We start from the raw sequence: 15543 nt of genomic DNA on the forward strand, positions 1-15543 counted from the left end.
TCTATGTATAACATTCCATTTACACATTTTAACTGTGCATGTTGAAGAGCTTTTCTTTTTTGGTACCTTTTATATGACTTTTCCAGATCTAAAAACTTAAAGATCTGTGTTGTATTCCCATGATTTCTTGTTTGTTTATCTAAAAATAAAAATAAAAATCTGATTCTGATTCTGATAACCTCCAGTATGAGTTCTTTCCCAAATTCAGTTTTATTTCCCTTTTCAGAGATGTGCTAGGAGAGCTCTACTTCATTTTGTATTTGCCTTTGTGACCTAGAACTTCTGAAATTATCCAACGGAAAACTTGTTTTAAAAATATTTGAGGTTTCTAATGGCTTTTCTAATATTGACACACACACACACACACACACTCAGTCTTGATTCCATTCCTAATATCTTCTACTACTATTCTGTCATCTTTTATCTCTTTTAAAAATCTTCTGAGGTAATTACTCCAAGCATCCAGAATATATTCAGTTTTACAAATTTTACAGATAGCTTTCTTACATTTTTCAGTTTTTTGAGGGCACCTAATGATTTACTTGCTAGGTATTTTCAGTATGATTTCTTCCTCTTTTCCAGAACTGCCTGCCTCTTTAACTTCTTAAAGTTTTTCTATCCTTGCAAACAGCTTCAGGCATTTCTCAGGCCTCTCAAAGTTTGAGAAATGTTTCAAAGTTTTGTAAACTGTTTCCACTATCTGTATTTAATATGCATAGTTCCATATGCCAAAAATCATCTTGGTTACCATCCACTGGACTTTTTTTTACTGTCTCTCTATCTGTATGAAACCCAAGTGATAATATCTAAGCATGTAGCTCAGCATAGCTTTATCAGAGCATTGTAAACTGAGAGAATAACTTATTCCAACAAATTGATGCTCTCCTCAACATTAATGTGTTACTTTATTAATGTGTTACTTGACCAACGTGATGCTTTAACTGTGACCAGCTGAAGTACAGTTTTCACAATGCCAAGTAAAACTTGATGTCGTTGAAACTTTAATTTGATTTTATTATTCCTTAATTTTATTTTTACAGTTATTGTGTTAGCTCTGCTAGTGTTGCACCAGCAGAGCTAACACATACAAAAATGTTAGTTTTAATGAAGGGATTTTATCTTTTCTTGTTTAAAAGTTTAAACTTTATATGATAATGTTACAGGAACAAAAGAGGAATAAAATGTGAAGTTGCCTTTAAGGAAAAAATGTAATTAATTTAAAAAATAAACAAAAAACAAGATAGTCTTGTCTCTCTCTTGAATCTTGAAATAATTTCTTGATATAAGAACCTGGATTCCTAAATCATAATGGTGAGATGCTGATATAATTAATTATTGCTGAACCTTGTATAATGAAGTTGAAGAGCTAATCTGTATTGCTTTATTAATCATGAGCAAGTTGGAGCAGGTTTTTCATTTTATGCAGATCTTACCTTATGGAAAGGAGTAGGAAAATAAATAAGAGAAATAATACAGTCAAATCTCTTTCTCTTGCTCGCTAATAGAAGTTGCATTAGTGTAATCTACCAATAACAAAACGGCTTTAATATCGGAATGTAAGTTAATATATACTTCGAAAATTCAACACGGAAACTAAAACCTTACATGAATAAATTTATTAGATGTAAATTTTCATTTATGTATCATAGGCATCTTCAGTACATTAAAAATGGAATGCAATATAAAATTACAATTAAAAAAATAATTTTCAAAAAGCACCATTTAATGTTATAATAAATTTAGTTTAATCCTTTATCCAAGTGTGAGCAAACAAAGTTTACACCTGAAAATATCTTCAGGCCTGGGGTAAGGTAGTACAACACCGGGCAACTCGTAGCAAAGGTGGACCAAGCTAACATCACTCCTATCTCAGTATCTCCCATAATGTGTTTTGCATTATGGGAGATACTGAGATAGGGGTGAAAATATTTTCAGATGCAAACTTTGTTTGCTCACACTTGGATAAAGGATTAAACTAAATTTATTATAGTCTAACCAAGTGAAAAATAAATATTTCAACATTTAATGTTAATTGACAACAAAATAGGGCAATAATGAAATGCCTGCTTTAATTTAGCCCTGAGCAAAGACTATAGATCAGCTCTTCACTTTGATAAAATGCCAATAATAATTAATTATATTAGGACCTTATCACCAGGACTCGAGATTTCCCATCGCCATTCCTTTTCCCCCCCACTAGTTGTGTTTTTTATAGCTTATCATTTTTATGCTTCATTAAGTTAAAAGTATTGTTTGTATCTCTTATTTATTTTATTTATTTTTTCTACTTCTGTGAACTAGTTTTTTTGGTTAGTTGGTATCTAGTGATGTAATGAAAGCTAGAAGATGTTGGCAACATGAGTATCAAAATGTTGGAATAATTAAAGTATTTCAATTATATGAGCTAGGCATAGCATAGTATAATACTAATGTTTTAATTACTAATGTTGTAAAGGTCTGTTGATTCCCTGAAATCCCAGTTTTTATCAACTTAAACTCATCACTATAGCAAACTTGTGTAGGGACCACAGGAACAATTTGTTATGGAAAATACTTCTATAGCAAATTTATTTTAGCATATCATTGTACCTGTGAAGCTTTGATCAGAGCTCGTCAGTAGTTATAGCTGCTTTGCTATAGTGAGAGCTGACTGTAAAAGGCTAGTTAAAGTGTCTTTTTTTTGTCAATTGTTTTAAATTTAAGATAACCCATCCATTTGTTATTTTATCTCTTTAATATGAATGGGTGTTATTTTTTGTATGAGTTATATCAAATATAATAATGCTACAATATCACCTTGTCTTAATTCAAGGAATAAATTTCTCTGAAAATTTTAAAAAATTTTGCAGCTCGTCTAAAAGTAAATATGGGCAATTTGTGTTTTCGTCAAGGAAACTATCTGAAAGCAATAAAGTTTTATAGAATGGCTTTAGATCAAGCTCCAAATACACATAAGGATTTGAGGTAGGTAACTATATTTTAGTAGAAGTATTGAGAGGTTATCAAAAATAACTAATATTTTTTTTCCCTTAGAAAATTAGTGTTTTTTGGTATACCAGTGTAGATTTTTGTGTTTTTTAATGTAGTTAGTATTTTATCAGATATTTTTATTAAGATATTTCAATATTTAGTATATATACATTTAAAATGGTGCCAAAAAAAGGGCAAGAAATATAATGCTAAAAAAAGTACCGCAGGCGACAACAAGAAGGTCAGTCCTGCTAACAAGGTTATTTGAGACATGGAGGAGGTTAATGAAAATGAATTAACCTCCAAAATAGCAAAGTTGAAGCAGATCATCAGAGAGACAACGTGGGAATTGCAAAAAGTCGAGAGGCATTTAAATGAACAGAGGGAGAAAAAGAAAAATAAATAGGAATATAATAAGACTTATAGATAAACTGACCATAGATTTTTAATTCGTACGTATGTTCGTACAATATTGCCTACCGGTTTCGCTGGTAACTGACTAGTAACTGACTAGCTTTTTCAAAGCTTACACAGTACAAAAAAAATTGATAAATGCAAAAAAAGGTTAAAGAATACAAAAAACGTTAGTACCTGTTAGGTAGCTAAGGTAACACGTTCGCGTGACATGTCTGTATGCATTGTGACTTTCTACTCGGTATCATGAACAAGCATTACATGCAAACACGTAATATGATTATTCGCATACTGTGGTTCTGTTGAACTGAGGGAATTAATTAGATTTTTCTAAGTATCGTTCAGTATGGCCCTTGATTTCTGTTTAGGTTGCTGCCTGTACGTAGCACTACTGCTGCTTCTTTGAATAATCTATGTCTGTAATCATCAACTACGTAGGGCTTAGAGCTGTTCTCCCAGCCTATAGTGTGGTTCAAAGTTGAAAAGTGATGTGCTAAACCGGAGGTGATCATTCTGTTGTGGTTTACATCACCAAGGAAAGACCGCACGTGCATGGAATATTATACACACCTGGATATTTATAAAATGAAACACTGTCTTTAGGAGATCTTAGAACCTGTCTGATGCTAGTAGTTGGTTTAAATACAACCCTGATGTTATGGGCTTTTAACAATCTTGCAATTTTGGTGGAAATTGAACCCATAAAGGGGATGACTGCTGTTGAAATTTGCTGAGAGACTGTTTTTTCCTGTTGGTTATCTTTGTATAGAAATTTGTTGATGATATTTCGAGGATAACCATTTTGCGATAGTGCTATAGCGATTTGGAACAGTTCTGTCTGAACTTCTTCATCGTTGGAGATAAAGTTTCTGGCTCGATTTCTCAACACAAACAGACATAATGGCCAGTCTAGACATAGTATCCTTATTCACGAATGTACCAGTAGAAGAAGTCATGAACATTATCAAAGATCTCTTTTGATATTACAAAGATGTTCAAGCACTGCCTACAATCAAATTTCTTCTAAGTTAACTAAAAGGTATACCAACAATTAGAAGGCCTAGCCATGGGCAGCCCTCTGTCACCACCATGTGCAGACCTTCTCAAGGAGAAATTTGAAAATGAAATCTTCACCAACATTATTTCTAAACCTTCAACATGTAGGAGATATGTGGATGATATCTTCATCATATGGCAGGACAACATGGAAAACCTACATATGTTTGTCAATAGAATCAACTCACTCCACAATAAAATCAAATTTACTCTTGAAGTAGAAAACAGCGAACAACTACACTTCTTGGACATACTAGTTAAAAGACAAGATAACAATTTCAAATTTTCCATTTACAAAAAAAACCTACAGACACTGGATGATATCTACATTACTCTTTAAACCATCATAGGTCACATAAACAGAGCATCATTCACATGTTGAGAAATCGAGCCAGAAACTTTATTTCCGACGATGGAGAAGTTCAGACAGAACTATCCCAAATCGCTATAGCACTATCGCAAAATGGTTATCCTCGAAATATCATCAACAAATTTCTATACAAAGATAACCAACAAGAAAGAACAGTCTCTCAGCAAATTTCAACAACAGTCATCCCCTTTATGGGTTCAATTTCCACCAAAATTGAGAGATTGTTAAAAGCCCATAACATCGGGGTTGTATTTAAACCAACTACTAGCATCAGACAGGTTCTAAGATCTCCTAAGGACAGTGTTCCATTTTATAAATATCCAGGTGTGTATAATATTCCATGCACGTGCAGTCTTTCCTACATTGGACAAACTTCGAGAAGCCTGGAAATAAGACAGAAAGAACATGTTGGCGATGTAAACCACAACAGAATGATCACCTCCGGTTTAGCACATCACTTTTTCAACTTGGACAACTTGAACCACACTATAGACTGGGAGAATGAGAACAGCTCTAAGCCCTATGTAGTTGATGATTACAGACATAGATTATTCAAAGAAGCGGCAGTAGTGCTACGTACAGGCAGCAACCTAAACAGAAATCAAGGGGCCATACTGAACGATACTTAGAAAAATCTAATTAATTCCCTCAGTTCAACAGAACTACAGTACACGAATAATCATATTACGCATTTGCATGTAATGCTTGTTCACGATACTGAGTAGAAAGTCACAATGCATAAAGACATGTCACGCGAACGTGTTACCTTAGCTACCTAACAGGTACTAACGTTTTTTGTATTCTTTAACCTTTTTTGCATTTATCAATTTTTTGTACTGTGCAAGCCTTGAAAAAGTTAGTCAGTTACTAGCGAAACCGGTAGGCAATATTGTACGAACATACGTACGAATTAAAAATCTATGGTCAGTTTATCTGTAAGTCTTATTATTTTTTAACATTTTACGACCAAAAATATGTATAATTTAAACAGGAAAATAATAAACAACAAAGCAAGGAAACAAGTGAGTCACGAAATAACAGAAATCAGGTAAGTGTTGTTGTTAGTAAAAAAAGAAAGAAGTTATTTGGTATGGTGACTCTATAATAAAACATGATATACATGAATGAGTTATAACATTGAGTTTTCCTGGAGCAAAAATTAAGAATATAAAGGAAGCAATTCAAAAACAGAAAAGAAAAGTAAATGGAATCGTAGTTGTAGTAGATACTAACTACTTAACTGGCGATAAGTTCAGTATGAGAGAAGACGTGAAAGGGTTGTTTAAAGATGTGAGAATGAAGAGTGAGAAAGTGAAAATTGTCAGTATTTTAGATCGCTATTATAAAAATGAATTAAGAAGAAGGGCTATGATGCAAACGATTCGATGAGTAGGCTGTGTAGAAGGAATGGATGTGAGTTTTTGGATGTGTGGAATAAGTTTGAGAAAAGATTGGATTTGTATAACAGGAACGGCCCACCTGAATGCGTTTGGTATCAGGACTCTAGAAAAACTAATAACTGGTATGAGACCTAACACAGAGAGTCAATGAAACTAAATTATAAAGGGGGGAATGGTGAGAATGCGAGTATAAGAGAGACAATGTTATATAACTGTGTTAATGATGAGAATGGACTTTGTCATGGAAATGTTGACGAGGAGAGAACGATTTCAGGTTTGTATTCATCCGATTCAGACCATCAAATGTATGCAAATATGTCTACATGTGTAAGGCATTAGAGAAGAATGAAGATCTGCAAGTTGTCCAACTGTGTCAGGCAGGCAGATTGCAGACAAGACAATACAAAAGAACAAACAGGTAGATTATTATGTCTGTACACAACTGCTCAGAAACAAAGGGATAGAGTTTGTTGCCTTAATCAATATGTGGCGACCTCAGATTGTAGGTATTAATGAGACCTGGCTATCAGAATCAGACCTACTAACTGGTATCGAGTATCAGGGGTAGAGTATTTTTAGGAAGGATAGGAGAAGATGGGACATGCTAGTGATATTGGATGACTTGAATCCAGTTAGAGTTGAGACCTATGATTGTAGTAATACTAACAATACTTCATGTGGCAGTGAGTTTGAATCCATCTGGTGTGAGGTGAAATGTAACAAGATCAATTACATAGTGGGGTGTTGTTGCAGACCTGGTGGATTAGTTGCTAGTGATGAAGAACTGCATCAACAAATAGAAACGATGAGTGCGAACAGCTCTAAGAATAATAAAACGATGAGTGCGAAAAGAATAATCATAATGGGAAAAAACTTTAATTATCAAAATATTGATTGTGTAGCAGTAGAATCTCATTTATTCAGCTGTTGCAGGACAACTTCTTCAAGCAGCATGTGACAGAAGGAACTCGAGGGCAAAGAGTGTTAGATTTGATTATAGTGTCAGAGGGCATTTCAGTTAAAGATGTAACTATTCTGCCTCTGGTTAGTGACAGTGATCATGCAGTACTCACTTGGGAAGTGACTCAGTTTATGAATGTTCCATTCAAAAAAGGTTACGTGCTGAACTACAAAGCAGGAAATTATGACCAACTGAGGAGTATACTGAGTTCAGTGGAATGGGATCGGTTGCTGGATGGGAAGAATATCGACAGTGCATGGGAAGCATTTAAACAAAACCTAAATGATGCAATATCAAAATGTATCCCAAGAGTTCAAAGAATAAATAGAGTAGGAGTAAAATGGATGTGTAATCTTATTAAGCAAGAGATTCGTAAGAAAAGGATGATGTGGAATACCTTGTGCATAAGGATGACGTCCGTTATGAACATTATGAACAGCAGGCTAGAATAGTCACAACTCTTGTATGGAAAGCAAAGTCTGAGTATGAAAATAAACTGGCTCTGCCTGCTAAAGACAACCCACAAGAATTCTATTGATATGCTGCAAGTAAAAGAAAGAATGAATATGAAAGAATAACTCTTCTAAATCCTGATGGTGTGTGAGGGTTACAGATGCAGAAGAGGTTGGTCAGTTAATGAGTGCCCATTTTGTTAAAAGCTATCAACCTGGTATACACAACTGAGCTCACTGTTGCCTCTTCACTAGATGAAGAAACACAGGTGTATGTGGATGAGGTATTAGAGCTGTTGCACAAATTAAGAATTCAGCAATAGGGGGATATTAGCACATGTACTAAAAAAAGTGTTCAGCTGAACTGGCCATTCCTTTGACCAGGCTGTTTAATATGAGTCTCAGCACAGGAAAGATTCTGCAGGAATGGAAGGAATGTATGGTAATTCCATTGCACAAAGTGGCGCAAAGATCAATGTATTCCAACTATCGACCAATTAGTATCTCAGGAATGGTGGTGAAGATTTTGGAAAAATTGGTTAGGCTTGCATTCAGAAATGGGTTGACAGTGAACTACTTTGCAATGAACAACATGGGTTTACTAAGGGAAGGTCATGTTTTAGCAATTTGCTCACATTCTATAACAATTTCATTGAACTAGACAAGGGAAATGGATACACCATGATACTTTTGACAGAATACAGCATGGTAGACTGTTCCATCAATTGGAGAAAATGGGTTTGGGTTATAGCATATTAGCATGGATAAAAGCAGGCTGACTGACAGATATCAAAAAGTGGTATACGGGGGGGGGATGTGAGTCTGCAAGATTTAAGGTAACAAGTGGTGTGCCACAAGGATCAGTGCTCGGTCTGCTGTTATTCAATCTATACATTAATGATATTGGGAAGGATTTGACAAGTGACATATGGCTATTTCCTAATGATGCAAAGATAGGTAGGATAATCAGGAATGCTGCTGATATGCAGTACGTGCAGAATGATTTGAAAAGGCTAGAATTGTGGGCATGGGAAAATAGGTGCCAGTTCAATGTCAGTAAATGTAAAGTCATTCACTTCGGCATGATTAGATATCCAGTGTCATATTATATTAGTGGGATTAGGCTAGGAGAAACTGATGAGGCTAAGGATCTTGGAGTGTTAATAGATAGGAATCCGTGTATAGAGGCTTAAGTGCTGTGAAGACATAATGTTGGAGGTTTAATGGATTTTTTACAACACTCAGAAAGGATTAAAAAGAATTTAATACTTCCTATATTTCGTCCTAGTCACTAGGACATCTACGGGGAATACAAAAATAACTAATGTAACATAACACAAATATCATACAATACTAAGCCCAACCACGTGGGTGACACTAAAGTCCTATCTAGGTGGAGCACCCTCTAAGGGCGGTTGTAGGTGGCCTGGAATATAAAGTAGGATCTCTGGTGATGAGTGTTTCCCAAATTTTTGGAAGCTTAATGCAACCGTATTTATTAAGATTTGGTTGATTTCTAAGAGATGCTGCTGCTTCTAAGAATAGTCTCTCTTTCTTGAATTTGCTGTGATGGAGCATGGTGGTTTTCTTCCATGATACTCTGTGGGTGGTGTCCAAGACATGGTCAGCCAAGCCTGATTCTAATCATTCATGGAGAATGATTAGAATTAAAATAAAAACTAAACACGTCAAGAAATATAACAACCTGATTAAAGACAAACCACAACCACAAATTCAACCGCTCCAGACAGTAGTAAACCTCTCTTCCAAAAGGCTCAATGACGATGCCGTCAGCGCACTTAGCCTCGGCCATAATTTTGCCGTCGCTCCAAAGGAAGTGCTTGATGTAATGGTTAACATCGAACGTGGGATCGGTCGCTTACCGTCAGAGATAGCCAATAACATCAGACTTGACGTAGCCAACATCCTTGCTCATTCTTCGCCTCCAAAAAGTAATTTATCGTATGCCCAACATACAGCTCTCCTGAAATTACGGAAAGAAAAATGTATCGTCATCACCAGAGTGGATAAGGGTAATACAGTCGTTCTTAATACCAGTGAATACAATCACAAAATGAATATTATCCTCTGCGATCGCGCTACCTACATCCTGCTAGAACACGACCCCACAAAAACACAAGTTAAAAAATTAAAAATCTTACTTAAAAAAGTATCTTCCTGGCCCCCGACATCACGAAAAAACTTAAACCTTTCCGCTCCCATCCCCCCCGAATTTACGGCTTACCAAAAATCCACAAACCCAATTCCCCACTCAGACCTATAGTAGATGCCACCAATGCACCTTGCTACAGACTGTCTAAACAGCTGGCCAGCTCTCTGACCCCCCTCACTGGAAGGTCCACTTCCTATATAAAAAAACTCGACCCACTTTAAAGCCCTCATAGAAAATTTAATCTTGAATAAAGCAGACATATTGGTAAGTTTTGATATCTCCTCTTTGTTTACTAATATTCCCTTAACTGACACCTTATCTCTCTTACAAAAAGTTTTCCCTTCTGACATCTTAGATCTCTTTTCCTTTGCCATTAACTGTGGGTATTTTTCTTGGAAGAACAAAATCTACAAGCAGATAGAGGGAACCGCCATGGGTCCCCCCCCCCCTCTCCCCCCTTGCCAATTTCTATATGGAAGATTTTGAAAAACGAGCCATAGACTCAGCCCCACTCAAACCTTCTATCTGGCTAAGATATGTAGATGATGTGTTCTCTATTTGGCCACATGGCCCAGACACATTAGACTCCTTCCTCAGTCATCTCAATAGCCTACATCCAAGAATCCAGTTTACTATGGAAAAGGAAAAGAACAATTGTTTACCCTTCCTAGACACCTTAGTCACACGCCTGCCTAATGATACACTTGCATTCACTGTATACAGAAAACCCACCCACCCACCCACCCACCCACACACACACACAGGCAGATACATTCACAAACTCTCACACCACCACCCCTCTCAACAATATGGCATTATTAAAACTCTTACCAAGAGAGCCCACAATCTTTGTTCCAATGGAACCGCCCTCACTACTGAGCTTAACTACATACACAACACTTTCCTCTCCAATGGCTACAGCGATCACAGTATCAAAAAAATAATCAGTTCCTCTCCCATTCCCAGTCCTTCTCGTCAACAAGAATTTAAAAATGCCATCACCATACCCTACATCCGTGGCACATCCGAAAAAATAGCCAAGATTCTTAAAAAGTACAACCAACACACAGCATATAAGCCCCACCGCAAACTTGCTACCCTTATCCGTTCTACGAAAGATCAGCTCCCTCCTCTCTCTCTGCCTGGAGTTTACAAAGTACCCTGTTCCTGTAAGCTGGCATACTTTGGACAGACAGGCAGATCAGAATCCATCTGCCTAGAGGAACACAAGTCTTACATCTGTAAACACAATTATGGTTATTCAGGCTTGGCTGACCATGTCTTGGACACCACCCACAGAGTATCATGGAAGAAAACCACCATGCTCCATCACAGCAAATTCAAGAAAGAGAGACTATTCTTAGAAGCAGCAACATCTCTTAGAAATCAACCAAATCTTAATAAATACGGTTGCATTAAGCTTCCGAAAATTTGGGAAACACTCATCACCAGAGATCCTACTTTATATTCCAGGCCACCTACAACCGCCCTTAGAGGGCGCTCCACTTAGATAGGACTTTAGTGTCACCCACGTGGTTGGGCTTAGTATTGTATGATATTTGTGTTATGTTACATTAGTTATTTTTGTATTCCCCGTAGATGTCCTGGTGACTAGGACGAAATATAGGAAGTATTAAATTCTTTTTAATCCTTTCTGAGTGTTGTAAAAAATTCATTAAACCTCCAACATTAATAGATAGGAAGTTGAAGTTCAGGGGCCATATGGCAAAAATTGCAAATACAACTCAAAAGATAATTGTAATGCTGAAACGAACATTCGAGTGTAAAGATAAGGATGTTATTTTGCCTCTTTACAAGCCTTGATAAGCCTCACTTGGACTATTGCAAGTTTGGTCTCCTGGTTTCCATTGTGATTCTGATATAGTGGAGAGAGTACAAAGGAGAGAGTGTTAAAAATGATATCAGGATTGTGAATACTGATTATGAAGACAGATGCCAAAGAATTTGTAGACTGCAGTCACTAGCAAACAGGAGAAAGAGAGGAGTAATATGATTGAGACTTACAAACGTCTGAAAGGGTTGTACAGAATTTTAGTTGATGGAATTTTTCAATTTGGAGGATGGGGAAAGGATGAGAGGGCATCCTTAGAAGCTGAGAATGAAGGCTGCTAAGAAGGAATGAAGGCTAGATTTTTCTCTCAGAGGGTGGTGCGTGCTTGGAATGGATTGCCAATGGATGTTGTGAGTGCAAGCAGTGTTAATGAATTCAAGAATAAGTATGTGGCTTCTCTCAATGAGTCTCTGACTCCCTGGAGGTCTCTCTTAATAATAATAATAATAATTTAATTTTTAATAATTTTCCAATTTGATGGCTTTCCTATAGACAGTGCTTTACCATAAATATTGAAAAAGGTTTCATTAAATAGTCAGCTAAACATTTATTTGGAGCATAATGTTTCATTTAAATGTGGAGTAAGTTCCTCAGGTATTAGTTTAAAGGGATTGATTCCTCATGAGATCTGAACAAGTTCATGATATAACAAGCACACATTATAGCAAGCACATTATAGCAGTTCATTACAGCACAAATGTATGCTGTAATGAACTGCTATAATGTGCTTGTAATGAACTATGTAAAACATTTCACCTAAGTTCCATAGGTCAAATGATGTTTTAAGCTCAACATGAAAAAACCTTCACAATATTGAACTGAATTTCCTCACAAATGATGTCACAATCCTTATCACAGAATACAGCTATTGGGAATAATGTTTTGAGAAGTACTGCCTAAAGTTATTTGCATTTTATATTAAAAATAAAAGATAAAAAAATGAAACTTTGTTTATTTATTTTATTTTATTAATTAATTTATTTATTTGCCTTATACAGTTTAACTTAAGTGTAAGGTTTTAGCTTTTGGGACTTACAGATAAGAGGCTGTATATTCTGTTGGTAAACTGATTCCTTTCCTCTCCTCCAGAAAAGAAGGAAAGCCAAGGACACTGGGAATCTTGCAGTGACAGTAGATAAAGATTCAGATTTAACAAATATATTACAAAGATATTGAAGACTGCCATGGCTACTTGCAATACTGAGAACAATGTTGACTTAAAAGAGATAAGGGAATGAAGGTTCTGTTATGTATGACTCTGACATCTGGAATATTACACAGATTATCATTGGATTTGAAAGTGGTGAAGCATCTTTAGAGAAGATTCAAAGGCAGATAACAAAAATCATTTTAGAACTGTAGAATGTTGGCTATGAGGATAGATTGAGAGTATATATAATTTAAAATTATAAAGTAATATGGTTTAAATATAAACTCTTGAGAGATATTTTCCAGGTATACACTGAAGAAATTTTTCAAATGTTAGAACAAGGAAAAATTTTTTGAAGTTGTGCATGGAAGTGAGAAGTTTATTATTATTATTATTATTTTATTTTATTTTTTATTTTTTGCATGGAGAGTGTTAGGTGCATGGAATGCATTGCCTTAGTGAATGGTGAGAATAAACAATAAATGAGTTTAAAGAATGGTATGACGACTTTTTAGTGTCTAAAACAGACTTCCTATCTTGTGTAAAAAGTCATGACTGATGAGGACCATGAATAATAATAATAATACTTTAATGCCTTGGTTAGCAAGGCTGATATATTTGAAGAAGATACCTGCCAAAATTTGCTACTGTGTAGGAATAACAATCAAAGGAATGCTTTCTTATAAATAATGGGAATTGCTATATTCAGTTTGCCCTAGAACAGTGCTGATGCCATGGAGATTAGTGAGAAATCACAGTTACTGTAATTGGAAAATTATATAAAAAGGTATTCAAGTAAACAAGAAAAAAAAAAGAATGAGTTTATCTCTCTATTGGTGTGGTATATAGTTTTGTGATATGAACCCATGTAAACCAGTGAGTATAACATAGAAAGATTAACTGAGGCATAGAATAAAATAAGGAATGGTGGATAAATGCAGAAAAATGGCAGTTGATGCAATAATGATTAATTATACTGTTAGAATGCTAATTGATTATTCTGTCTTCGCATTTTATTTACTAAATTATTAAAAAGTCACAAGACTTGGCTTGAGCTGATACTTGTTCTTACAAGCCTTTCACCAGGAAATATAAAAGTCCACCTATTGTGGCAGTTGCTGAATTCTGTGAATTATCTAAATTCATATTTATACTGTGTATAACCCAATGGTGGTGGTTGAGAAAATGAGCAACAGGTTAACCACATACTGATTAATCGCCACTGTGGCAAAGTCAAGATGTATACAACAAAATTCACCACCAGTGTATAGGATGGCTTATGTATATTCACTAAGCTTACATTCTTTTTCCTATTCATTTTCTCAATTTTAAAAATTTTATTTATTTATCCATACACAAACTCATAACAATACTTCCAAATTAGATAATCATTATATAGAAATTTTAATTAACCTACTCTTCAACCATAACAACTGTTTACATCTTTCTTAAAATTACACAAATTCCACACTTCTGTGATCCATCGTTGAATCCATTCTGTATACTTTCTGCCTTAATGGTAAAAAATGAAATTTGTATGATGAGTGGTCTGAAACGTTCTCGGCTTTGACCATAGATTGGAATATCGGCAAGATTTTTTTTTTTCTAAGTTGGTGCATCTGTCATAAGCATGCATGTGAAATTGCAAGTCATTCTATCAAGTAATTTGTTTTATACAGCTGTCTGAAGCAAACGTGTTGTCTGTATCCCTTGAAATCGATAAAATTGAGTATCATGCGGTTATAAAATTCTTTGTAAAAGAAGGTTTAACACCAAAAGAAATTCATTTTAAGTTCATAAAAGCTTATGGACACTCTTCTTCTTCATTTTCGACAATTAAGAAATGGGCTGCCGAGTTTAAACATGGCCGTACCAGCCTTGAAGATGATCCACATGAAGGACGTCCAGAAAAGTGTAACAACACGAGAAGTCATTGATCAAGCGAACGATATGGTATTGGATGACCAGTGAGTCAAAGTGCGTGAAATTGCTGAGACTATAAGCATTTCAAAAGAATGTGTAGGATATATTTTGCATGAAGAATTGCAAATGAAAAAGCTTTGCACAAGATGAATGCTGCACTTGCTCACAGCAGATCAAAAATGCACTCGCATGAAAATCTCTGAACAGTGCTTGGAGCGTTTTAACAAGAATAAAACTGATTTTGTGTGTCGATTTATTACTATGGATGAGACTTGGATTCACCTTTACACACCAGAATCTAAACAGCAGTCAAAACAGTAGACAGAAGCCAGTTGTTCAGCACCAAAGAAGACAAAGTCAGTTCCATGGAAAGGTTTTGGGATGCTAACCATTTCATTTATTAATTATCTTGAAAAGGGTAAAACAATAACTGGGGAATATTATTCCAATTTTTTAACCAGACTAGACAAAAAAATTCATGAGAAAAGACCCGGTTTGCAGAAGAAAAAATCATCTTTCATTAGGACAATTCACCTACCCACAAAGGTGTTTTGGCAAATGGGAAAATTAAGGGATCTGGATCTGCACTATGAATTGTTGGAACATCCACCCTATTCCCCAGATTTGACTCCCTCTGACTTCTATCTCTTCCCAAAACTAAAACTCTTCCTCGCTGTTTAGCGTTTTTCTTCGAATCAAGAGGTGATTGCAGCTGTAGAGGGATAATTTGCAGATCTTACTGAGGACCACTACAGGGACGGGATAATGGCACCGGAGCATCACTGGAATAAATGTATTAGTCTTAAGGGAGATTATGTTGGA

At 35.5% G+C, this 15543-nt stretch overlaps 1 protein-coding gene across 1 annotated transcript in view; it reads left to right on the plus strand.

Annotated features, from left to right (window-relative positions):
- Positions 1 to 15543, plus strand: part of nompB (intraflagellar transport protein 88-like protein nompB) — a 277618-nt gene that overhangs the window by 109290 nt on the left and 152785 nt on the right. The window contains exon 10 of the mRNA XM_090412432.1: positions 2850 to 2964. Coding sequence (XP_090268558.1) covers positions 2850 to 2964 — 115 coding nt within the window. The remainder of the gene's footprint in view (positions 1 to 2849; positions 2965 to 15543) is intronic.

The sequence above is a fragment of the Typopeltis vanoorti genome, chromosome 22 (assembly GCF_054136105.1).
Source record: "Typopeltis vanoorti isolate ZY-2024b chromosome 22, IOZ_Tvanoo_1.0, whole genome shotgun sequence".
Taxonomy (NCBI): Eukaryota; Metazoa; Arthropoda; class Arachnida; order Uropygi; family Thelyphonidae; genus Typopeltis; species Typopeltis vanoorti.